Below are 25,911 nucleotides of genomic sequence, written 5' to 3' on the forward strand. Positions count from 1 at the left end.
TCACTTTTCCCCTCTGTAAAATAGGTACACATATTGCCCTATCTATTCTTATAAACCGGGAAGCTGCAAAACATAAGAGGTTGTGAGGATTTTAAAAAGTTAGGGCTGGGGCGCCTGGGTGGCTCAGTGGGTTAAAGCCTCTGCCTTCGGCTCAGGTCATGATCCCAGTGACCTAGGATCAAGCCCCACATCGGGCTCTCTGCTCCATGGGGAGCCTGCTTCCTCCTCTCTCTCTCTGCCTGCCTCTCTGCCTACTTGTGATCTCTGTCTGTCAAATAAATAAATAAAATCTTAAAAAAAAAAAAGTTAGTGCTGATGGGGCACCCAGGTGGCTCAGTCAGTTAAGTGGCTGCCTTTGGCTCAGGTCATGATCCCAGGATTCTGGGATCAAGCCCCATGTTGGGCTCTGCTCAGTGGGGAGCTCAGCTTTTCCCTCCCCTTTGCCTGCCACTCTGCCTACTTGTGCTTTCTCTGTCAAATAACTAAATAAAATCTTAAAAAAAAAAAAAAAAGTTAGTGCTGGTGGCTCAGGACAGGTCACCTGACTTTCTTTCCACACATTAGTTACTCCACTGGAACACAGCTAGGCTTTAATCACTGTGGGGATTTTGGGGGGTTGTGTGAAAATGAATAGAACATATGCACAATGCATCTAAATCAGTCCCCAATTTTTTAGAGAGGAAAGGTGAGAGCTGGAATGAAAGGAGCTGCCCTTTGGCTGAACCCCTGCTTGGTGCTAAACTAGTGTAATTAGGCTCCTGTGGGTTGCAAGTTTTGAACACTCATTGAGATCATCCATTAACCAGGATAGGCTAGGTTATGTTGCAGTAACAGATAAAGTCTGAAATCTCTGTTATTCAACACAACACAGACTAATTTCTTTTTTTTAAAATTAATTAATTAATTAATTTGACCAAGAGAGATCATAAGTAGGCAGACAGGCAGGCAGAGGGGGGGGGGGAGCAGGCTCCCTGCTGAGCAGAGACCCCGATGTGGGGCTCAATCCCAGGACCCTGAGATCATGACCTGAGCCGAAGGCAGAGGCTTAACCCACTGAGCCACCCAGGTGCCCCCTACACAGACTCATTTCTGAAAGTACAGTGCTGCCTCCTGCATTCTTGGAGCTGGCTCTGTCTTCTCGAACACACGGCTTCCAGGGTCAGTGTGACTGGGGAAGAGAGGCCTGAAAGGAGACTCACTGGCTCTTCATTGCTTCCTCCAGAAAGTGATGGTAGCATTTCCGCTTAAAACCCATTGGCCAGAACTAGTCATGTGGACCCAGCTTACTTGCAAGGGAGACTGGGTATGAGAGGGAGAAAAGGACTGTTTGGTAAGCAATGTCTCATCTATAGGTTATTTCAGTTCACGGGAGTTGATGATGAGGTTCTATCTAATCATGGCCTGAGGGGTCTCACATAGCCTAACACTTGCCCAGCACTTTCATCTCATCTGTGCCACTTTCCCTTCATTCATTCAGCTCAGCCACTAGAGTCATTCTTCATCTGAGGAGATATACCAAGCTGTTTTCTGCCCCAGGACCTTTGCATATGTTCTCCTTAGAAGGCTCATTCCTCCCTGACTCCCTTGTATCTTCCCATGGCTAATTCGTTCCATCATTTGAGTCTCTGCTGAAATGGTATCTGCCCTCAGAAGCCTTCCCTGGCTAAGCCGTATAAATCAATCTGTCGGGTACCCCTCCCTGTGTGCGTGTTAGTTTTCACCAGAGAACTTCTCCCAGTTGATAATTAGAAATCTCTTATTTAACTAGTATAATGTTGACATCATGTCAGTTTTGTTAATGGATGGCATCCTCAGAGGCTAATACAATGACTGAATGAATAAATGAATGAATGAGGAAGGGTAAATCATTTTAGCAGCTGATAGAGTACAGGTCCAACGGAGAACCAGAGATAGAGTAATTAGGAAGGTCCATTAGGAGGTTATTCCCTCAGAGTTACTTAATTTTTATCTAGCTTGAGTTGGGAGTTTTGAGTGCTCTGTGTTTGTGTGTGTGTGTGTGTGTGTGTGTGTGTATGTGTGTGTATCGGTGTTGGACTTTGGATATCCAGGAGGGGCCAGCCCAGAGATTAAAAGGGGAAGGAAAAAAGAGGGCCCAGAAAGCTATGTTTGTCACTGATATGCCAGCTGGCACCAGGGTTCTTTAGTTATGGCTGAGTCACTTTTATTTGTTCTAGAACGATCCATTTCAGCCTCATGAGTCAGTTGAAGAGTAAGAATGCACATATAATTATTACATCACTATTTATCGTGAGGGCTGTGAAGGGAGGGAGGGATTTCCAGGTTGTGCTCACTGAGGAAAGAGCTCATTGACAGTTAGAGTCACCTTTGCTCAAGTGTTTCCTGAATTAAATATGCCATGCATAGAGGTGCCTGGCTGGCTCAGTCCTTAGAACATGTGACTCTTATAAATTTGAGTCTTGTGTTACATGCAGAGATTACTTGAAAATAAAATCTTTAGAAAAAGCAGGTCATGCATATGAGAAAACACTTAGGACAGAGCCTGACCTGTGGTTGCGGATAGTGATGATAGCCACAGGAAATAAGAATAATAGCTTTTCACAGTCTCGTGCTTGCTCATTTCATCCTCATGGCTGCTCTAAGGGAGTTGGGGTATGGGTCCTTATCCCACTTGTCACATGAGGCAGAATGGTTACCTGGCCAGGGAGCCCAACCCCGACTGATGGGAAGCATGGGAAATGCTGTGACAAAGCCAGAAACCAAACACTTAAGCCTGAAACCCAACTCATATCCCTCTGTAAAGCTCCTCCAGGGAACTTTTGAAAACATCCAGACTCTGATTTAATTTTTCTGAGAACATATATGTCCATCCCTCACTGCTCACAGCCACTGAAACTTCAGACCCTGGCAACCCCTCCCCATCCCTGGGAGTCTTGGCAGAGGGCACCCCAAGCTACCTGTCTTCCCGTGTGTGACAAGGTTGGTTGCTGATGGCACAGGCAGGCAGAAGCAGGTTGCACCTCTCTTCCTGCTAGGTTCCCTATTACTTTGCCCCACAGCCACGGTGCCTTCCGAGACTGTGCCACTGCCTGCTGACAGTCACAGTTTCCATACAAGCGTTTAAAATGCTGACCAGGGCACCTGGTGGCTCAGTGGGTTAAAGCCTCTGCCTTCGGCTCAGGTCATGATCCCAGGGTCCTGGGATCGAGCCCTGCATTGGGCTCTCTGCTCAGCAGGGAGCCTGCTTCCCCCTCTCTCTCTGCTGCCTCTCTGCCTACTTGTGATCTCTGTCTGTCAAATAAATAAATAAAATCTTAAAAAAAAAAAATGCTGACCATAGCCATTCACTCCAAATACTTCCTTCACAGCCCCTAAATTGGGAGTCAGAGGTTCTTTCTCTGCATGTTTTGGGCAGGGACAGAGGGCAGAGGTTGACTGTTTGCATAGTCTATGCCCTGTCTCCATCCCCAGGCTGGAGGATTTACCTATCTTATCCCACTGAGTCCGAGGCAGTCCTGGGACAGGACTCCACAGATAGATGCAAATGATTCTCAGGTTTAAGAAACTAGCCCTCGGCACAAGGTGGGAGCAGTAGTGGCTGGACCTGGAAACTGAGGGGAGCTTCCCCACCCTTATGCTCGGTTCTACTCTATGATTACAATTTATATTTTTGGACTTCATGATGCTATGGAATCAACGTGATGTGTGTAGAATCACTTTTTGAGAATATAATCTCAGGGGAAAAAAGCACAAAGCTGCACTTAGAGCTCGGTCGTAGGAGTGACATCACCCAGCATGGTGCCAGCCTCCCCTTGGCAGACAGGAAACCTGCGGGGAGATTTAATGTTTGTGACAGCCCTTTCTCACTAACGTTTTGCCCCATCCTGTCATCGATATTCTATTTTTACTTCAATAAGCACGCGGATGTGGCAGCCTGAAGAGTGGGCATCATATCCGGCCAGCCATGAGAGATCAGGTCGCCAGGCATGAAACGTAGAAAAGCTACGTTGTCTCCCTATCTGGGTTTTGATGGTGGGAAGGGAGGCCCACCCAGGCCCACTGCCCACCTTCTGACTCGGATGCGGCATCAGCAACGCAAGAAGAGAAGTGGAGATGTTTTGCCTCTTATTTATTTATTTATTTATTTATTAGAGACTTTTATCTATTTATCTGAGATAGTGAGCAAACCAGAGAGCACTAGAAGGGGGAGGGATAGAAGGAGAATCAGGCTCTCTGCTGAGCAGGGAGCCCACCACCGGGGGCTTTATCCCAGGAACCTGGGATCATGACCTGAGCCGAAGGCAGTCACTCAACTGGCTGAGCACCCCCAGGCATCCCTGTACCTCTTATTTATTGTCAATACCTCAAATACATCTGAAAGGTCCCAGTATGCTGAGACAGGGGTTTCACAGGAAACTGAAATTTGTCATCGGATTGTCACCGTAAGCCTGACGTGGGGTTCTGTCAGCTGACCTCTGTGGCGCATGTGACCCTGAGAGGTTGACTAGGTGGAGGGTAGGTGTCAGTCTGGAATGTGCTGTGAGGCCACAGGACAGCTCTCCCCTTCCCATGTGGGGTCCCCCACCTCTGAGTGCTGGCACATGACCCACCATGCCAGCTGTAGGCCACTGTGTGTCACTGTGAAAGAACAACAAAAGCGAAGAGAAAAGCTGAACTCTTCCTTAGGATGAAAACATAATGAGGTCTTTTATGTGCCACATGGGTGGAGGCCCTAGAGATCAGCCACAGGTGGGCTGGTGGCCTCAGTGTTCCTGCCACATACGTCCTGACAGGCGAAGATTTGCGCAGAAAGAGAAGTAAAAAAAAAAGTCCCTAGCAGTAGTCGGTCTCTGCTGTGGTGAGGTCAGGCCAGGATGTTCACCCTCCGCCCCCCTCTGTCCCCTCAATGAGGAAACCAGGTCTCAGCCAGGCCTCAGACAGAGGAAGGTGCTGGTGCTTCTGGGCTCACAGATAGGTCAGGGTGCAGGTGGGACCTCCAGGAAGTGGTGCAGCTGGGAGCATTCCTTCAGTTGGGGCCTGGCCTCTGTGGGAAGTTGCAGTCTGAGGACCTCTTCAGCAGCAGGCCTGGCCCACCCAGTGCGAGGGGAGCTGGGGCTGTCACTGTCACTGGCCTTGCATGGAGGAGCCTCCTTGGCCCTTCTGCTCCATACACAGATATCTTGGGACACCACTGAGGTGGCCCTTTGAGGAACACAGGATTGTCCTCTCACCCCAGGGTGGTTTGTGGATGGAGGGTGTTGGGAGAGGGCCCAGGCCAGAGAGAGGAGACTCTGAGTGGCATGGGGTGGTCCCTTCCTCTTGGGGGCAGGGGCACAGGGTTCATGTCATACCATCTGGGAGTAGGTGGCTCTGTCCCCACTCTGCTCACCAATTCACTATCACAGCCAGGGCTCGCTTACCATGTCCTTTGGCACAAGGGCCTGTGAAACAAATGGAATGATACCACAAAAGGCAAAGGTGTGTGACTCCATGGGTCCCACCTGCACGGCTGCTGCTGGGGAGGACTCCCCCACCCGCCACAGGCTCTCAGTTTTGGCCAAAAGGACCTTGGCCTGGGGGGTGGGATGGGAGCAGCTTGGCCCACGGAACCTTCTGAGGGTCTGGGGACCCCAGATGGGAGGGAATGAAGTGTGTGTTCTTCTGGGGGTCCCCTCTGTGGGTGGAGTCCTGCCCACAGCCCTGGCCTCCCTGACCGTCCTGCCCCAGTGCTCCTTTCTTCTACCTTCTTCCTCGGGCAGGTCCCTTCCTTGCTACTTTCCAGGGTTGTGGTGAGAATACTTGTAGTGAAAATATCAAGAACACATCGTAAAGAGTGGGTAGCAAGAAACAGAAGTGAGTCAGATCTGAATGTAGAGATCGCCTGCTTGCTAATCTGGGTCAGATGGATTCCCCAGAGCAAACAGCTACTCACTCTAGCTGGGAAGACCCAGTGCTGGTCATTACTGTAGCGAGCTAGCTTGCTTCCTGATTTTTTTGTCCTTAGGAAACGTACTTTACTTTGTAACCAATGCATGGTCTTTGTTGAAAACTTCTACCGTGTGAATAAACAGAAAGCCAATTCACCCACCAACCCATCCCGTCGTATAAAAATCACTGATAATCACGTTACCCAGAAATAGTCACTGTTCACATTTTATGTATGTTCTTCATCTTCTTTTTCTCTTCATACACAGATGTCTTCTATACTGTTACACATATTTTACCGAAAACTGGCTACGTGGTCTGTAAGCTCTGTTGTCACTCAATGGTGTAGTAATACCTTTCCATGTCAATGGTAGGGTAGACACAGATATTTTTTTAGTTGCTGTTACAGTGAAAACAAAACAAAACAAAACACCCACACAAGTTTAAAAGCTTAAGCGAGCAGTCACATTTCTAGAGACAGAAAGAATGGTAGGTGCCAGGGGTTGTGGGGGAAGGGATGGGAAGTATTCTTTTTCATTTTTTTTTTTTAAGATTTTATTTATTTATATGTCAGAGAGAGAGAGCACATGAGTGAGCACAAGCAGGGGGAGCACAGGAAGAGGCAGAGGGAGAAGAAGGCTCCCCGCTGAGCAGGGAGTCCGATGTGAGACTCAATCCAGAACCCTGGGATCATGACCTGAGCCGAAGGCAGACACTGAACTGACTGAGCCACCCAGACATCCCGGGAAGTTGGTTTTTAATGGGGACAGAGTTCAGTTTGGGAAAGCGGAAAGGTTCTGGGGGTGGGTGGCAGTGATGGTTGTACAACAGTCTGAATGGACGTAATGGCCGCTGAACTGTGGGCTTAAAAATGGCATAGGTGGTAAATTTCATGTCATGCGTATTTTACCACAATAAAAAAATATATAAAATAAATTATTTAAAAACAGTGTGAATAATTCAAAGTTTTGTTAAATGAAAACCGAAAGACTCCCGTCCTACCCTCCTCACACTCAATATGTGGGCTGTTGAAGAGATAGCTGATACTTTAAAAATATAATAGCAACAACCATGATGTTTCTGTGTTAGAGCTGAGTAGGTCATACACACTGTGTCACTTAATCCTTGGGAAAGAGGTATGAGATCGACAGAGCTGGTTTCCATTCCGGAACCTGAACTCTAAACAGCTCAGCTCTGCTACTTCTTTTTTTTTTTTTTTTTTTTAAGATTTTATTTATTTATTTGACAGAGAGAGATCACAAGTAGACAGAGAGGCAGGCAGAGAAAGGGGGAAGAAATCCCAGGACCTCGAGACCATGACTCGAGCTGAAGGCAGAAGCTTAACCCACTGAGCCACCCAGGCGCGCCGCTACTTCTTTTTTTAAAGATTTTATTTTTAGGGCACCTGGGTAGCTCAGTCAGTTAGTTGGGTGTCTGCCCTTGGCTCTGGTCATGATCCTGGAGACCTGGGATTGAACCCTACATCGGGCTCTCTGCTCAGTAGGGAGCCTGCCTCTCCCTCCATGCAGCCCCCCACCACCCCGACTTGGGCATTCACTCTTTCTCGTTCACTCTTTCTCTAAAATAAATGAATAAGATCTTAAAAAAAAAAAAGATTTTATTTTTAAGGAAACTCTATACCCACCCTGGGTCTCAGACTCACCCCAAGATCAAGAGGTCCACGCTCCACCAGCTGAGCCAGTCAGGTGGCCCTACTACTTCATTCATAAGATAATTTTATTTATTTATTTATTTTTAAATTTTTTTTATTATTTTTTTTAAAGATTTTATTTATTTATTTGACAGAGAGAGATCACAAGTAGGCAGAGAGGCAGGCAGAGAGAGAGGAGGAAGCAGGCTCCCCGCTGAGCAGAGAGCCCGATGTGGGACTCGATCCCAGCACCCCGAGATCATGACCCGAGCCGAAGGCAGCGGCTTAACCCACTGAGGCACCCAGGCGCCCCAAGATAATTTTATTTTTATATTTATTTAAAAGATCTTATTTATTTATTTGACAGAGAGAGAGAGAGCACAAGTAGACAGAGAGGCAGGAGGAGGGAGAGGGGGAAGCAGGCTCCCTGCTGAGCAGAGAGCCCCACATGGGGCTCAATTCCTACCCTGAGATCATGATTTGGGCTGAAGGCAGACGCTTAATCCATTGAGCCACCCAGGCACCCCGATTTTATTTAAGAGATAATAATAAGGGGTGCCTGGGTGACTGGGTGGCTCAGTCATTTAAGAGATCATAGTAAGTCATTGTCAGGGAAGGAGAAAGTCACCCATCATCCACCACTCAGCCTCCTCACTACTTTTGTGCATTCCCTGTAGCCTTTCTTCCCATGTTTCCACCCTCTTCTACTTGTGCAGGCAGCCCCCGGGGTGGTGCCACCTGCAGAGGGGCCTCGGGGGCCTCAGGGGCGCACAACACTGGTGTCCCAGTACTTCTGCTGAGCCAGTCCAGCGGGGGCAGTGAAACCAGCCCTAGCTTTGAATCTTACCAGTTGTTTGATTGGAGACAAATCATTTCACCTATCTGAACCTCAATGTGCTTAAAAATAAAATGCGGACAATTCTGTCAGCCACCAGAGATTATCGTGAAAATCAGTTTCTGTGGTTCCTTACAAGCGTAGTGCCATGTATTCTTAGGCATTATTGTTCTAGTCCTAAAGCTTGGGTTTGAAAAGCTTGGCCTCTTGGTAACAATGGGTTTTGTTTCGAGAGAGACACAGTTTACCTGTTAGAGGAATTGCTACCAGAGGGAGACTCAAAGGCTGGAGATGTTTCATCCTAGCCCCACCTGGTGCATGTGCGAGCAAGATGGAGGCTGGCCCTAGAATTCCAGGACCGCTGTTTCTGTGGTTCTCAAATATGGGTCCGCCCCAGACCACCCAATGGTGAAGGGCTTTGAATGCAGGGTTTGGGACTTTGGGTTTGGTCTGGAAGTTAATGGGGAGATACAAGGATCTGGGAGAGGAGTGTGCGCTTCATCTGGACTGTGGGAGTTCATAAAGGCTTTAAACAGGGAAGTGAAGAGACAAGAGTTGTATTTTAGCAAGATGTGGCCTGGGCAGGGGTCTGGAGGCTGCCCCAGATGGAGGCGGCTGCTGGCCCTTGAAGACGATGCCAGGACAGTGGTGGGGGAGGCGAGAGGAAGCTGTGTCACAGACTACATGCAGGCTCTGAGGAGCTGGTCGGGAGCCGGTGTAGATACGCCCTCACACCACCTTTGGGGTTTCTCACCTTGGTGCAAAGGGGAAGAGATTCTTGTCAAGAACCAGGGAACCTCCAGCCAGACTTCTTTGGCCAGTCCTGCCTGTCCAGGCTGTGTGATCTTTGTGATCTTTGGCCGGCCACTTAACCTGCTCAGGCCTCAGTTTCCTCATTTCTAGTGGGGATGAAATGCAAACAGCTTATGAGGATTTGAAGGCTGCACAGATGGGTGTGGCATGCTTAGTGCTCTTTGGGGCCCTTTGCAGGATCCCCATCTGTAAGACATGATTCCATGCTTGTGGAAGGGGAAGCTATAGGACCACCAGGCTTTCTTATGTAGAGGCTTGGTGGGGTGAAGATGTATAATTTCCTCCCATGTTCGGGGAAATGTATAGTTGATGAAAAGCTCTTCCAAGTCTATGTTCCCATTACCTTCCTCTTAACAACCCTTTTAGATAGGCACCCTCTCCAGATTATTTACATATTTATTTGAGATAGAGCTAGAGCAAGTGAGCAAGCGAGTGAGCAAGAAAGAGCATGGTGGGGGGAAGGGTTAGAGGAAGAAGCAGACACCCCACTGAACAGGGAGCCTGATGCGAGGCTCAATCCCAGGACCCTGGGATAATGACCTGAGCCGAAGGCAGATGCTTACTTAACCCACTGACCTACACAGGAATCCCAACCCTCTCTACTTTATAGCTGAGGAAACAGGCTCAGAGGAGAGGGTCTTGTCTAAGGTCACAGCGCTGGTAGGATTGGAAGCTAGTTTTGGGTGACTCAATGTCAGAGCCGGACCCATCACAGGAAATTGTCATGTGTCCCCAGTACATACATGGGGAGGCTGAGGCCGGGAGGGGAAGAACTTACCCGGCCACAGTGAATTCAAGATGGAGCCAGGAACAGAGCCCGGATCTCTGATTTGTAGACCCCACCTCTTGATGGCTTTCCCACTTCACTGAGTATTAGCTGCTTTTTGTCTTTCTACCTTGCTTCATGGAAACTAGTTTCTGAAATCAAGTCTTCTTTCCTAGACCTCCCAGACGCTGTGAAGCCAGGAGGGCCGTTGGCAGCTTCTGTAAGAAACACTGAAGAAGAACAGGAAAAGGGGCCGTCTGTGGGGCCAGTCTCCTTTCCAGGCCCAGGTATTTTAAATTAAATTAAATTTTTTAATTTAAAGAAAATGTATTTAAGGAAATGTTTTATCTATCAGGATATTCAGCTCAGCATATAATAGCAAAAAATTGAAAATAACAAGGAGGATGGTAAAGTTAATGACAGAACAATACAACACTGTTAAAAATGTTGTGGATGTATATACATACATGGAGACATGCTCACAATATATTGAATTTAAAAAGTAAAAAAAAAAGGGGCGCCTGGGTGGCTCAGTGGGTTAAAGCATCTGCCTTCAGCTCAGGCCATGATCCCAACGTTCTGGGATCGAGCCCCCCATCTGGCTCTCTGCTCAGTGGGGAGCCTGCTTCCCCCTCTCTCTGCCTACCTCTCTGCCTACTTGTGATTTCTCTCTCTGTCAAATAAATAAATAAAATCTTAAAAAAAAAAGAAGTAAAAAAAGTCAGATACCAACAGAATATAAACTGCTTATTACTGCTTTTTTTTGTTGTTTTTGTTTTTTAAATATTTTAAATCAGTTAGCTGTACAAGTTAGGTATGGTGATTCCATTTTACAGATGAGGCAATTGAGGCATAGAGAAGTTACACAGCCCACTAAGGTCACATGCTGTGGGACCCAGGTATTTTCCCTGTGGTTTCCTGAGTCCCGAGCACAGGTGGGTCCTGCTGCTGGTTCCAGCTGAGAACCTGATGCCCTCTCCACTCCGTACTGCCCATGGCAGCTGTGTGTGTGGGGTGGTGACTAGTGCTGCCTGCCCACCTCCCCACCTTCCTCTCCTCTGCCCCTCACACATCTGCTGCTTTGTTCCACAGCACCTGAGGTGATTTGCTCAAGGTCACGAAAGTAGGAAGTCGCATCTGAATAGTGCGGTTTAAATGCCTCTGTCCTTAACACCAACCACACTGCTGTCCCAGAGCCTTTCAGACCACTTTAGATTGGGCTCCCACCCCCTTGTGCCCAGAGAAGGGTTTGGGGACAGTTTGTCAAATGATGGAAGGACTCAGCCTGCAGATGTCTTCCCTGGGGCAGTGTCGGGCGATGTGGGGGAGGTTCGGGGGAGAGGTACCATTATTCATTCACACTGTTTACACCCGTGTGTCCCTTCTCACCACCTCTCTCCGGGGGCCTGGCCTCCCTTCTGCTCTGCTGTAGGCTCCGAGTGGTGTGCTGAAGCTCCCAAATCCAAGAAATCTCAGTTCATTGATGCTGTTCCTGAAGCCGGGGTCAGCAGTGGCCTAGAGGAGCGCACCTGGGTGTGTGCATTAGACAAACCTGTATTTGAATCCCACCTCTCAGTTTCTGGCAGGAGAATTACTTAGCTTCTCTGTACCTCGGTTTCTTTATCTAAAAAGATAAAAGGGTGCCTGGGTAGCTCAGTTGGTTGGGCGACCGACTCTTGATTTCGGGGAGTCATGATCTTGGGGTTGTGAGATTGAATCCCACATTGGGCTCTTCGCTCAGTGCAAAGTCTGTTTGAGATTTTCTCTCTCCCTCTGCCCCTCTCCCCACTCACATGTGCTGTCTCTCTCTAAATGAATAAGTAAAATCTTAAAAAAATCAGGCACAGTAACGAGAGACTATGTCAACATGTCATAGTTGCTATGGTAACATGTCAGTGTTGCTACCGTTAGGTGCCCATCAAATGTTAGTTAATATTAGCAGTGTTCTGGACACCCCAGATAGGCTGAAGCTGGGAAAATAATTCTAGGCCAGGAAGTCTGAACTGTTAACTGTAGCTAAAGATAAAAAACAAAAACCAGGGCAGAGCTGTGATCAGCAGTTAAAGATAAAGGAAAGTGGTCCTCAAGCAAAGGTGATACTGGTTGATGGCCAAAGAGAAACATTACAGTAAAGCAGGGAAATTCTAGGGGAATGCTGGCCCAGATGGAGGAGGGGATAGGGTTACCAACTCTGGTGTTCCTTGTGTAGGGCTACTGCAGAAACCAGCCTCATCTGGAGAGGCCTTTGCACTGATGTGGACAAAGCGGGTGGGGAGCTCCAGGGCAGGATGCAGCAACCTCCCTCCCCAGTGTTCTTGACTCATGCCTGTAGTGACCCAGCCCAGCAGAACAAGAGTTGGTGTATTCTGCCTGGGAAAGCTGACATTCCAGAAAGACTTCAGCAGGAAATGTTTTTCCTAGTGAAAGTTTTGGCACATGGAGGGTGAGTGCTTTGGAAAGGACACATGTGAAGCTGAGTGTCTTCCCTGACCCAGGGCTTCCACCAAACGTTTACAAAGCAAGTCTAGTTCTTATCTGATTTGTCAGTTTTGTGGCATTGGCTCCAATCCCATTCATTTTCTCCCCAAAACCACAGGGATAAAGAGCTCCTCCTTCAACTAGTAGCCCTCATATGTCACAAGAGCAGACCTCGGTGACACCCTCCCAATCTCGGGAGAATCCCAGGCGTCAAGCCAGCCAGAAAGTCAAGATTTATGTGAAGCCAGTGTTGGCCTGCGAGTCAATGGGCAAAGGAAGAGGGACCATCCACACAGTGAGAACCCCGTCCTCAGGCCAGCTCTGGGTGGGGCCAGCATAGGGCAGAACTTGAGGGGAGAAGCACGAGGGAAATGGAGTAGTCTAGAGCAGCGGTCCCCAGGGCATGGAGCCTGGATCCCCGTGGTTCAAGAGAGCTCGGATGTTAGAAAAGATGTATATCTCACGCGTAAAAAACTCTGGGGATTTCAAGGGTAAATACATCATGTGTGAATTAAAGCCGATTGAAAGAAAAACATCGAGTCACTCACAGTGAGGCGGCACAGAGACACAGCTAACAATTAGGAGAGAGATAAACATGACCACAGTTTGGGGACCCAAGCCAGGGGTATTGAGCCGAGGCTGAGAGAAGGCAGGGTGTGGCTAGAGGCAGCAGTGGTGTGTCAGCAGAGGTCTCTGGTCTGGCCAGCAGAGGCCTGTATTAGACAAGATCACCTGAGAAGCAGGAAGATTTTTACAGGACAAAGGCCTGAGAGAAAATAGGGAAGGAGCTGGGTGAAGCTGGAGGAGGCTTGGGGTCTGGGTGAAGGAGAGAAGGTGGGCAGGTTGGGTGGGAGTGTCTAAGGCAGGCTCCCTTGGTGTCTTTAGGGAGAACAGGGCCCTGGATCTCCCCTTCTTGTCCCCTCCACACTTAGTCACAGGGGAGCAGCCCCTGGGAAGCTTGGGCGGATGTGGGCATGGATTTGAGAGTGTGGTGGGGCTCTTAGCTGTCTAGAGGTCTAGAACCGTGGACTCAGAGAGAGGTTTAGGCCGCCCCTCCTCTTGGGCTCTGTGAGGATGAAAGAGGCTTAGCCAGCGTTAGGTGAGCTTTGTTTTATCAGTTGCCTCGGCTGATAGTTTAGTAAGCCTGATTCTAGCTTCATCAGGGTGCTATTTTCAGTCTTCCGAATTAATTTTCTTTTTTATGGCCAAAGTTCCAGATTAATCCCTCATTTCCTGATTTTATAAACCAGAAATACCTGAAATAGGAGGCTTGGGCCAGCAACCCTGGGGTCAAGGCCAGGTTCCCTTGGAGGGCTGGTGCCCAGTTACTCAGAGGCCATCCCAGTCCTGGGGCCACCTGGGAGTTTCCAGATGATGACATCTGAAGCTTCTGGCTTCTGGCCAAGGCCTGTTCCTGCGTGGATCGGCCACCACAGCTCGTCCCTCATGCCATCTCCACCCTGGCTTGCACCCACTCTAATTCATCAGACTCCAGACTGCCTTGTTAGTGTTCAGGTTAATCCTTTTCTGGTGCCCCTCGAAGAAATGTCACTTCTTTAACCTGGCTTTTACGTGACCCCAAACTACTCTTCAAGCCCTCTCTCTCCCGAATCGTCTTCATTCTCTAAGGGATTAAGAGCACGGATTCCGGGGATGCTGGGATTGACTCAGTCAGCTGAGCTGCCAACTCTTGATTTGAGCTCAGGTCTTGATCTCAGGGTTGTGAGTTCAAGCCCTGCCTTGGGCTCCATGCCCTGCATTGGGTGCCCTGCATGGAGCCTGCCTAAAAACAAAACAAAACAAGAAAACAAAACCATGGACTCTAGAGCCACTGACTGTGTGCCCTTAGAAAGGTTTCTTCACCTCTCTCTGCCTCAGTTTCACCATCTCTAAAGAGAACATGGTAATAGTACCTGTCTCCTAGGATTGTCGTCATGATTAAGAGACTTAACACACTGACTCATTTAGAGCAGGGCCTTGTGTGACAGTGGTGTTTGCTTAGCTAGGCATGCCTAAGTAATTTCTGCATGCCTGGGCTTGCCTGCTCTCATACCTCCCCACAGTCAGTCCTACTCCTTCAGTGCCCGCTATCCACTTTTTTGAAATCCTCTGTGAAACCCTCCTTGGCCTCCCAACCTGCTTGGGTGACCTCTCTGCTGCCTCTGCCCTTGGAGGCTGGTTATTGCCATTGCTGCTGCAATGGAGTTTTCCGGAAGGCGGGCTCTGCCGTTAATCACCTCTGTGTCCTTCATTGCTCTTTGTGCGGGAGGTGGGCCGGAGTAGGGCTTGGAAGTCACATGGATGTCCATCCGAAGCCTGGCCCTGCCACTTACTGGCTGAGTGGCCCTGAGCCAGTAGCCACCTCCAGTGCCTCTACTTCTCCCCCGGCCCAGTGGGAATCATATATGGAACCAAACTTTGGGGCTGTCACAGAGCGTCACTAAGGTGGCTCGTGAGGAGCGTATAGGCTGGCCTGTAGGGGTGTCAGGAAATAGCAGGTGTCATTAGTGACAAAAAGTGTTTGTGGAATGAAGGAGAAATTGGTGTGGGAACTGGTTGCCGACCCCTCCTGTCTTTCTCCTTTCTAGGGCACGGCCAGACCCACGGTCCCTCCCTTTCAGGGCGTGCTCCAGCCAGATCCAACCTCCCGCCTCCTTCTGCAGATGACCCTCATTCCTTAAAAACTGACTTTCCTGTTTCATCCGATTCAAAGGTAAATCTGGGAATACCACCTTCCTCCCCCACCCCCCAGCTGTGGCTCCCACTCAAAAATGCAATGTGCTGGGGCTCCTGGCTGGCTCAGTTAGGAGAGCTTACAGCTCTTGATCTTGGGATCATGAGTTCGAGCCCTATGTTGGGTATAGAGATGACATAAATGAATAAAATGGGAAGAAAAAAAAAAGACCAAAATGGGGGCTAGGGGTTAAGGGGATAGGGAGAAAGGAATTACTCCAAGCTTCCAAGACTAAATGCAGGCTATCAATGCAGCTAGGGCCTGGGGCCCTGGGATTGGGGGTGCCCTTTACACGAATACATGTTTTTAAATGTGATTTTCCATTCTTTGTGTTTGATGGGAGCTGACACATGGTATCTTTCTCCCCACAAAATATATTGGTTACATGTATACTAAGTCATTTGCTTACAAACCACCTCTCTTCTAACCCTTTCCCACCGGATACATGTCTGAATTATCCCGAATTTGCAGTGACTTGGGTCCAGGACCACATGTGACCTTTAGGGTCTTAGACACTTTTGCCTTTGTGGGCCTTTTCTCTCCTTCATGAAAAAAAAAAAAAAAAAGGATTATATTTTACAATTGCACTGCACAAAGGTGAACCTAATCCAACCTGTATTAAAAAATTAAAACAATTTCTTTGACTCTAAAAGTTCACTCTTATTCTTCTGGCTTTAAAAGAAATCAAAATATTTTTTTTTTAAAGATTTTATTTATTTATTTGACAGAGAGAGATCACAAGTAGGCAGAGAGGCAGGCAGAGAGAGAGAGGAGAAAGCCGGCTCCCTGCCGAGCAGAGAGCCCGATGCGGGACCCGATCCCAGGACCCTGAGATCATGACCTGAGCCGAAGGCAGCAGCTTAACCCACTGAGCCACCCAGGCGCCCCGAAATCAAAATATTTTTGTGGGCCTCTAAAAGTATCCTGGGCAGGGTGCCTAGCAGAAAAGCCAATGCTACATGGGTCTGGTTAATGAGACTCTTCCATAAAGGAGACGAGCACTTAAGCATGTTTTTGTTTTGTTTTTTAATACATAATTACTAATCTTCAAAGATCATTTACTAATTGTTGGACTGATCATGGTATAGTGTTAAGTGAAATCACCAGAAGACAAAACTATGTGTATGGCATGATCCTGATTTTTTAAAAAGAAATCCTGGGGTGCCTGGGTGGCTCAGTGGGTTAAGCCTCTGCCTTTGGCTCAGGTCATGGTCTCAGAGTCCTGGGATCAAGCCCCGCATTAGGCTTTCTGTTTAGCAGGGAGCCTGCTTCCCTCTCTGTCTCTGTCTGCCTCTCTGCCTGTTTGTGATCTCTCTCTCTCTCTCAAATAAATAAATAAAATCTTAAAAAAAAAAAAAAAGGAAAAGAAATCCCCTGTATCTAATTTATAAGAAATACTTTAAACTCTCATAGCAGTTCAGTGGATAATGGGATCGTGGATGGTATTCACCCTCTAATTTTCAAAAACTGTCTGTAAGAGCATAGATAACTTAAAAAAAGTTAAACCTCTGTACACTTATTTTTAAGAAGGTACATGACTGAGGGAGAGCTGCTTTTCAGAGACTCACACAGAATTGCATTTGTTTGTGTGAACCTAGATCCTGCTTCCCAGCATGTATACCATGTGTAGGACCCGGGGCACCAGTTCAGCTGCTGACCAGCTGTGTGACCTCACCTTAGCTCTCTGACCCCCTTGGTTCTCACTTTTGTAAACTGGGGAAAAAGACAAAGCAAAAACCATAGCCACGTGCCAGGAATATTCACATTTTAATTGATCTGCAGGATTAAGCTCCAGAGTACTATGGTTATCTTCATTTTTGCTGCTCTGGAAACTAAGGTTCAGAGAGGTTAAGCTGCTTCCCCAAGGTCACAGAGCTAGTTAGAGGCAGAGCTGGGATTTGAGCGGGCCCTATCCATGTCCTATAAAGGACCATTTCTCCTCACTGGACAAGATGAACTCCCCCACCTCTTCAGCTTTGATGAGCTAAGATTCCCTGAGGTAGTAGGGAAAAAATAGTTTCCATTTTAATCCCATACTAATCTCCATCTCTTCTGTCTGCATTCCCAGGGCTTTAGTACCTCCATTCCTAAGCAGGAAACACTTGTGAGCCGAGCTGAAGACAGCCTTTTCTGGAGTGAGGCAGACGTGGTCCAGGCAACTGAAAACTTCAGCCAAAACCACAAAATCAGTGAGGGGACCTTTGCTGACATCTACAAAGGGCAAAGGCATGGCACGCCATTTGTCTTCAAGAAGCTCAGAGAGGCGAGCACTTCTTGGTTTCAAGTAAGTGGTGGAAGTTCTACTGGCGAGCCTGGATTTTCATGTTTCATTGTCTTTTCCCACAGGTGGCCTACTCAGGTCCAGGATCAGTCGAAAAATTCTTCCAGGCAGAGGTACAAATTTGTCGCAGGTAAGCCTCCCCTTTGGAAAATACTTTACTTAATGATGACGGCTAACCTTGATATAGTACTTCCTGTGTGCCAGGCATGCCTTAAAATTCCATGTGTAAAAATTCACTGAATCCTCATAAGAACCTTGTAACATTGCTGCTCCTATCAGCATTGTTTTGTACATGTGCAAATTGAGGCCCAGAGAGGTTAAGTGTCTTGTCCAAGATCGCACAGCTGGTAAGTAGCAGAGCTAGAATTTGAACCTAGGTTGGTCTGGCTTCATAGTCCATGCTTTTTCTATGAAGCACCTATATGCATAGATTGGAATTATCAAATTCTCTTGGCTCGCTTGGCCCAGCTCTTTCCTTCCATGGTGGAAGAAATCTGTTTCTATCCCGTTTTTTTGAGATGGTCAGAGATTTACTGTTTCCAACTCCAATGGCAAATCTATCTCAAAACGGTATTGCCCCAGAGTGGAACTTAGCAAATGATGCCCAGTGGGCCAGATCAGACCATGCCCGTGTGTGTGTGTAGTCTGATTGCTAAGAATGAGTTCTCCATTATAATTATAAGAAGAAGATTTCATGGTACGTGAAAAGTATATGAAATTCAGATTTCCATGTCCATGATGAAGTTTTATTGGAACAGTTACACTTATCTCTGTCTTCTCTCTGGCTGTTTGTGTGGGATAGTGCACTGTCGAGTAGTTGCCGCAGAGACCATATTGGCCTACAAAGTCTAAGATATTTACTGTCTAGCCTTTGGCAGAGACTTTTTTAAAAAAGATTTCTTTCTTGGGATGCCTGGGTGGCTCAGTTGGTTGGACGACTGCCTTCGGCTCAGGTCATGATCCCGGAGTCCCGGGATCGAGTCCCGCATCGGGCTCCCAGCTCCACGGGGAGTCTGCTTCTCCCTCTGACCTTCTCCTCACTCATGCTCTCTCTCCCTGTCTCTCTCTCAAATAAATAAATAAAATCTTTAAAAAAAAATAACAAAAGATTTATTTCTTTATTTTGAGAGAGAGCAGGGAGGGGAAGAGAGAAAGGGAGAGAGAGTCTCCAGCAGACTCTGCGTGGAGCGAGATCACTACCGAAGGGGAAACTAGAGTCTGATATTCAACCGACTGTGCCTACTAGGCACCCCGGCAGAGAAATTTTGAGCCATAAAGTCCTGAGCAATAAAGATCTTCAAAAGCCCTGCTCATTTTACAGATGGGGAAACTGAGGCTGAGAAGGGAAGTGAGCCTGCCTGTCCCGGAGCTGGCAGGGGACTGGCAAAAAGAACGGGAAGGACGTGGGGAGACTTGTTCTGGCTCTGCCATCACTGACTGATGAGTTTAACAAAGGCCTGTCCGGCACCTGTCAGGTGCTGGACATCCACTGTCATTCAACCTTGGCAAGTTGCTCTCTGCCAACACGCAGCCTTGGGCGAGGAATGTGTGATTAGTGTAGAGTGTCTTAAGAGTTAAAGAAAATAATAAATAAGAAAAAAAAAAGTCACCTGTTTTCCGTAGTACCTATAAATGACTACTTCTGTGTTAGTATTTCGATATATTTTCTTTAATCTTTTCTCTATTTGTACCTGTGTATGAATAAGCACACACGTATTTAATCAAAAAATGAAAGTATAATTCCCCTTTCTATTTTTGCAAAGTACTTCCCCGAGTTGACAGACATCCCATTCATTGACTGGGCAGCTGTGGGTTGCCAAGGCCTTTTTTGGTCTTAGGGAAGATACACAGCCCCTGCCTTGGGAATGTTTATGGTCCAGAAGGGATTGAGTGTAAATGACTCTCTTGAGTATGAAAAGTGCAGTATTATGGCCTGCGGGGAGTGGAGGAGGACAGGACGGATTGGCCAGGAGTCCATTATAATAGTCCTGTGGAGCATCCATCAGGGTCTGGCTCAGGGTGGAGGAGGGGTGAATGAAGGGGACAGTTGGAAAACTGTTTATGACCATGAATGCTGACCATTTAGATGGGGAGGTAAGGAGGTTTCCAAGAAACTGCATGGAGACTGCATAGGTGCCTTTTTGGGATTTATTATCCCAAATAACTGGGCACAGAGTGGGTTTGGGACCTGCTGAGTCGAAGTTTTTCACCTGAGCATCGGAATGCAAACAGGCATTCAGTTCTAGAGCTTAGGAAGGGGCTGCAATGAGAGATTTTGGGGAGCATACCTGGAGACATAGCTGATCAAACAAGATGATGAGCTGAGCCGGAGGTATTGAGCTTTCAGAGGAAGGCAAAGGAGGAGAGTCTTGGTGAAAAAAGCCAGGGGAAAGCAGTCAGAGAGGTAGGAAGAGAGTCAGGAGGGAACAGTGACTCAGAACCTAGGAGAAGAGGATTTCAGGGAAGAACCCAGTCCTGGGAGTCCCAGCAGCCCTGCGATCTGATCCTGCCTTCCCTGCATGCTGGTCATGACCGTGAGCGAGTTCCTTAACCTCTAAGCCTCTGTTTCTAGAAGATGGGCTGGTTTGGGTGTTCTGTGCAGCAGAGCAGTGAGGTAGGGTAGGTCTGAGCTCCTTGACTTCATGCTTGTTGAAGGCAGGCAGCTTTCATCTCTCTACCCTGGTACTGGGTCTTCAGGGATCAGAGCATTTGGTATCTGGGAATTCACTGGTGACCCCATGGGTAGAGGGGGCAGAAGAGGGGTGGGAGGTGAGGAATTTGAGCAGTCTGTTTATTCTTTCTGTCTGACTCCTCACCTCTGCACTAATATGTGATTTCAGATGTTGCCACCCCAACGTCTTACCTTTGCTGGGCTTCTGCACTGGAAATCAGCTTTGCAGCCTGATCTACCCGTACATGGCAAATGGCTCTTTACAGGACAGACTCCAGGGTCAGGTAAGGGGCTGGGTCATGGTCAGAGAACAGGACCAGATAGCATCCAGTTAGGGACTTCTGGAGGGGAGAGGGGACATCAGGAGAGAATTTAGGCTGGAATAGATAAGATCTGGCTAAACATCTTCATGTAAAAACCTACGAAAAAATTATTTGACAAGAGCAAGACAAAGGTATCCCATAGTACTAATTTTATTTAACATTGTTCTGGGGGTGATAGTCAAGGCAATAGGACAAGAAAAGTCATTAAGAGATACAGAGTATGGAGAAGTAGAAGCAAATTTTAATTTGCTAAAAATGCTATTCTATTATATAGCTATTTGCTTGTGTCCTTATGGGCTATCTCTGGAAAGATAAAAAAACTGGTATCTTGGCTGCCTCTGAGGAAGTGACCTAGGTAGCTAGGGCGTGGGAAGGGAGAGGAATTTTTACTCTATGCCCTTTAGTACCTTTTGCATGTTACAGCATGTGAGCATAATACCAATTAAAACTACAATTTTTAAAAAGATTTTATTTATTTATTTGACAGAGAGATCACAAGGAGGCAGGGTGTGGAGTGGGGGGTGGGGTAGGGAAAGCAGGCTCCCTGCCTTGATCCCAGGACCCTGAGATCATGACCTGAGCTGAAGGCAGAGCTTTAACCCACTGAGCCACCCAGGAGCCCCTAAAACTACAATTTTAAAAACAATCTCCCTCCCATAAAATCCTCAAATAGGAGGAAGATTTATTCTACAAGAGAATTACTGCTTCCCTTAACAGAGACCAGACAAAACGGTTATTCATGGTATAATAATGATTTTTAGGTTTGCTATACTCTTGCTGTGTGCAAAACACCACGATAAAGGTTTTACACTTGTCCCCCCTTCAGGCCTAGCTACAACTCAAGAGGTATCCCCCCCCCCCCCCCGTTTTCCAAAAAAGGAGTTTCTGGCGCAGAGAGGCAAAGCAACCTGCCCAAAGGAACACAGCTGACAGGTGTCAGGGCTGGAATTTAAACAGGGTTCATGTGGCTGTAAATTCCAGAGGTTTTTTTTTTTTTTTTAAGATTTATTTATTTATTTGACAGAGAGAGAGGGGAAGGGAAGCAGGCTCCCTGCTGAGCAGAGAGCCCGATGTGGGACTCGATCCCAGGACCCTGAGATCATGACCGGAGCTGAAGGCAGCGGCCCAACCCACTGAGCCACCCAGGTGCCCCAATTCCAGAGTTTTTGAGAAGGAATCTATGAGCAAGGCCAGCTCTCAGAGGATGTGGGACCTATGATGGGGCTTAAAAAATAAGTAGTGATTGAGCCTGGAGTTTCAGTCCTAGAACAACAGTGCCTGGGGCATGGCGAGGGTTTTAGCTCACCCTGTAATCCCCACCAGCCCCCATGAAGTCTCCCCAAATACACATAAAATTGCCATTAGGCCCATGTGCTTAGTGTGCTAACACAAGCTCCTCATCCCCTCTCCCAGGAGCCCCCTCCTAAAGGAAAATTCCAGACCTGCCACTGTATAGTCATGATAAAAACCGCTGCAGGTTACTGAGCACCCACTGTGTGGCGGGCACCATACTAGGTGTGTACCGTATACTCATATACCATATGCCCCCTACCATATTGTTCTCTGAGTCCTTAGAGCAACCCTAGAGAGGCATGGGGTTAACACTTTCATTTTATAGCTAAAGCAGAAATCAAGGCTCAGGGACATTGAGCGTCTTTCCCAGAGTCACACAGCTAGTGCGTGTCTGAGCTGGGATTTATATCGAGGTCTGCTGATGTCAGAATGGTACCCTGCCAGTACACCATGCTGGTTGAGCCCCCTCACAGAGGATGGGATGGTCTGGAGGAGAGACGGGAGCTGGGAGCTCATTGGGACTTGGAAAAGGCAGAGGTGTGACTGATTCTCTCCCTTTTTCTTTAATTTAGGGAGGCACGGACGCCCTCCTCTGGCCCCAGCGCGCCAGCATCTGCTCTGGGCTGCTTCGTGCTGTGGGGCACCTGCACAGCTTGGAGATCATCCATGGCAATGTCAAGAGGTGAGGGAGGGGGTCTCTCAGGACCCTGCCGAGGGCCTGCACTGCGGGGGTCCAGCCACACACATTCCTGCGCCCCTTCCTCTCCCTCCATCTCTTTTGCCCTTGGATGGCTCCTCCCACCCCACCTCTCCTGGGTCTCTTCTATCTTTCTTTGTTATTCCCTCAAAACTCAGGGTTTCTGCTGTCCCTACACACTGCCTCCCTGTCACCGTGCTTGTCTTTTTGAGCTGGTGTTTTCCCAGCGCATACCCCACATCCCTGATGCCTTTTACTTCCAACCCAGCAGCTGGTCTGGACCTGATCCTGGAGCTTTGGGCCAAGGCCCCTAGGATTTTGAGCTCCTCACTCAGCATCTTCCTGGACACCCACCCCCTGCTTATGTATCTGTTGGTAAAAGCAATTCATGTCAGGGAAGCTTCCTGCAGGGTAGGTGTGCAACCCAGTATCTTAGCACCATGCTCCCTGGGACATGGGGACAACAAGAGTCCTGTCTGGGGACTGGCAGCATGGAGAGACTCCAGAAAATACCAGAAAATCTGGCATAACTGACCTTGAAACCATAGAACTCATACTTCCTCCAAGTTTTCCATTTGGCTAGTGGAAGACTTGTCCTCTTTTTTCTTCCCTGATTCTTGCTTGATCACACAGACAATTGTAATAGCAAGAAAGGAAATGAGAGGGTGAGAGGTCATTCTGGCCCTGGTGCCCTGACTTCTTCAACCATTGCCCACACGGAAGTCCTAACCCTAAGGGGGCACTGTGTCTGCTTACCAATTCATGTTTTCTTTCTTACCCTTTTATTTAAACAAGGCAAACCTTTCCTCATGTGGCATGCCATCATTTTTAGTGACTTCTTAGTTTTCTGTTGAAGGGATTGGCCCATAATTTACTTAACTACCCCTAATAGTGGATATTGGAATTGTTGTCTGTTTTTTTTTTTAAGATTTATTTATTTTGGGGGAGGGGGAGGGGCAGAGGGAGAGGGAGAGAGAATCCCAAGAGCGTGGAGCCCAGTGGGGGGCTCAATCCCACAACCCTGAGATCATGACCTGAGCTGAACCCAAGAGTCGGACGCTTAACCGACTGTGCCACCTAGGCACCCCTGATGTCTATTTTTTAAACAACTGTTTAGGGTTAGTTTGATTATTTTTATCCATGTAATTTGTTTTCTTGTTTGTTTGTTTTTCCCTTTGAAGTAGCTTCTGAGAGTGTTGACCCCCACAGGTCAGGTGCCCAGGTCCAAGAATGTTTTTATTGTTCTTCATAGTCCCATGATCTGGGCAGGACCAATCACAAGGGATCGTGGCATTTAGACTCGAGTCAGTCAGTCCAGAGCCAGGGTTCACAACAGTGTCAGAGGGGCTCAAGCCTCCATAGCCCACGGTCTAGGCAAGCTGAGTTTGATGAGGGTTTGACATCTGTGGGGATCAGGGGGGCCGTACCTTGCTGACCACCCCAAAGGCCATTCCTGGAACAGCACAACTAATCTCAGCTCCGTCCTCCTTTGCTGGTGGAAGTGCGTTTCCACCCCCTTCCCTCACCGGGACCAGCTCAGAAAATCCAGGCTGAGGGTCTAAAGTGACTCTTAACTTGCCAGGGCCACTGATTGTGAAGTTGTTCTCTGAAAGGGTCTCCATGGCAATCTCTTCCTGTCCAGCTCCAAGTGAGAAAGTTCTCTCTGCTTTCTTTTCCACAGCTCCAATGTTTTGCTAGACCAAACCTTCACCCCCAAGCTGGCTCATCCAATGGCTCACCTGTGTCCTGACAACAAAAGGTCAAGATACACCATGATGAAGACTCATCTTTTCCAGGCCTCAGCTGCGTATCTGCCGGAAGATTTCATCAGGGTGGGGCAGCTGACAAAACGAGTAGACATCTTCAGCTGTGGAATCGTAAGAGCTCCCTTCTCGGCCTGGCCTTGGGCCTGTCCTCATTTGTCCTTCCCACAGCGCCTTTGTAAGCAGAAGATATAATAGAGCTCCCTAGATATAGTCCATCGAAATAAAGTAAGGGCTGGCAAACTATGGCCTGGGGTGTATTTTGTGCAGCCTGTAGCTAAGAATAGTACATTTATAAAAGATGCTAATAAAAGATGCCACCCTGGGTGGCTCAGTCAGTTAAGTGTCTGGTGTCAGCTCAGGTCATGATCTTGGGGTCCTGGGATTGAGCCCCATATGGGGCTCCCTGCTCACTGGGGAGTCTGCTTCTCCCTCTCCCTCTGCCCCTGCCCCCTGCTTGTGCTCTCTCTCAAATAAATAAATGAAATCTTTAAAAAAAAAAAACAGCATATGACAGAAATTTGGTTTGTGGCCCACAAAGCCTAAAATACTTACAGTCTAGCCCTGTTACAGAAAAAATTTGCCAGCCCTTGAAGTATTGTTACTCATGAGTGTCCAGCTTCTGTGAGGCTCTTTCCTTCTCTCTTTCCCAGCCAGCCAGCCATCTAACGGTCTATACTGTTGACTCACATTGTCCATCCATCTGTCCAGTCATCCATTCAACTGTCCCTCCAATATCCATCCATTCAACAGTCACCTATCCATTTAGTATCCACTTGTGCATCCTTCCTCCCTCCTCACACCACCATCCTGTCTGTCATCACTGTGTGCCAGGCACTGGGAATAAAAACGTAACTCAAACACAGCCCTTCCCTCAGGAGTTCATGGTCTGAATATAGCAGTCTCCAAAGTATATTTCTGTGGAACACCCTTGAGGTCTCTGTAGGTTTAATGTATTTAAAGGGTTTCGTGGCCAAAGAGGTATGACCAATGCTGGGTTAAGCAGAGTCATGCAGATTTCTTTACCATAAAATTAATCAGAGACTTTAATATGGTAGTGAGCCTTTAATCTAATTTAGTTGTGAATTCACCATAGCTGGGCAAATGGTATGCAGCATTTCCCCAAATCATTTGACTGTGGAACCTTGTTTCCTCAGTCTCTCTCCATACCAGTGTCCCATGGAACCAAGTCTGGGAAATGCTGGCTGAGGAAAGTGACAGTCTCTGGTTGGCCTTTGTCAGGAGCAAACAGCTGCCTCGCAGACTGTGACTTCTCTCTCCTCTCTAGCCTCCAACTCTGTGCATCCTCCTTCTCTGTGCCATCTCTTGTCTATCCACCTCTCCCACTCGTGCCCTCCCTGAGCCACCTTCTGCTCTGATCCTGACCTCTAGATGCCAGATTCTGCTTCCTCCTATCTCCCGTGGGCTCTTCCGGTTTCCTTGCCCCCATCAACTCCACTGTGAGTGGCTCAGTGGAGCTCAGTGGGGCCAGCCAAGGCTCTTGGTCCTCTAAAAACCAGCAGGACTGACCCCTGAGGCTGCCAGGCAATCCAGGGTAGAGTGTGAGAGTGTGGGTTTGAGTCCCAGCTTAGTTACTTTCAACTCTGTGACCCTGGGTACCTGACCTGTAACTCTGGGCCTGTTTTGTCCTCTGTGAAAGGGGTTAGTGACAAATATGGAGACTAATACGATAATGCAAATA

General features: G+C 47.9%; 1 protein-coding gene across 2 annotated transcripts in view; it reads left to right on the forward strand.

The window, feature by feature from the left end:
- IRAK2 (interleukin 1 receptor associated kinase 2) overlaps window positions 1-25,911 on the forward strand; it is a 59,078-nt gene that overhangs the window by 17,234 nt on the left and 15,933 nt on the right. The window contains exons 3-9 of one of the 2 annotated variants that reach the window (XM_032326976.1): window positions 10,146-10,256; window positions 15,036-15,160; window positions 17,250-17,444; window positions 17,528-17,592; window positions 20,303-20,417; window positions 22,322-22,431; window positions 24,128-24,323. In XM_032326976.1, coding sequence (XP_032182867.1) covers window positions 10,146-10,256; window positions 15,036-15,160; window positions 17,250-17,444; window positions 17,528-17,592; window positions 20,303-20,417; window positions 22,322-22,431; window positions 24,128-24,323 — 917 coding nt within the window. The remainder of the gene's footprint in view (window positions 1-10,145; window positions 10,257-15,035; window positions 15,161-17,249; window positions 17,445-17,527; window positions 17,593-20,302; window positions 20,418-22,321; window positions 22,432-24,127; window positions 24,324-25,911) is intronic. The other variant, XM_032326984.1, reaches the window with a different exon arrangement.

This window comes from Mustela erminea, chromosome 1 (assembly GCF_009829155.1).
Source record: "Mustela erminea isolate mMusErm1 chromosome 1, mMusErm1.Pri, whole genome shotgun sequence".
In the NCBI taxonomy this organism is placed as follows: domain Eukaryota; kingdom Metazoa; phylum Chordata; class Mammalia; order Carnivora; family Mustelidae; genus Mustela; species Mustela erminea.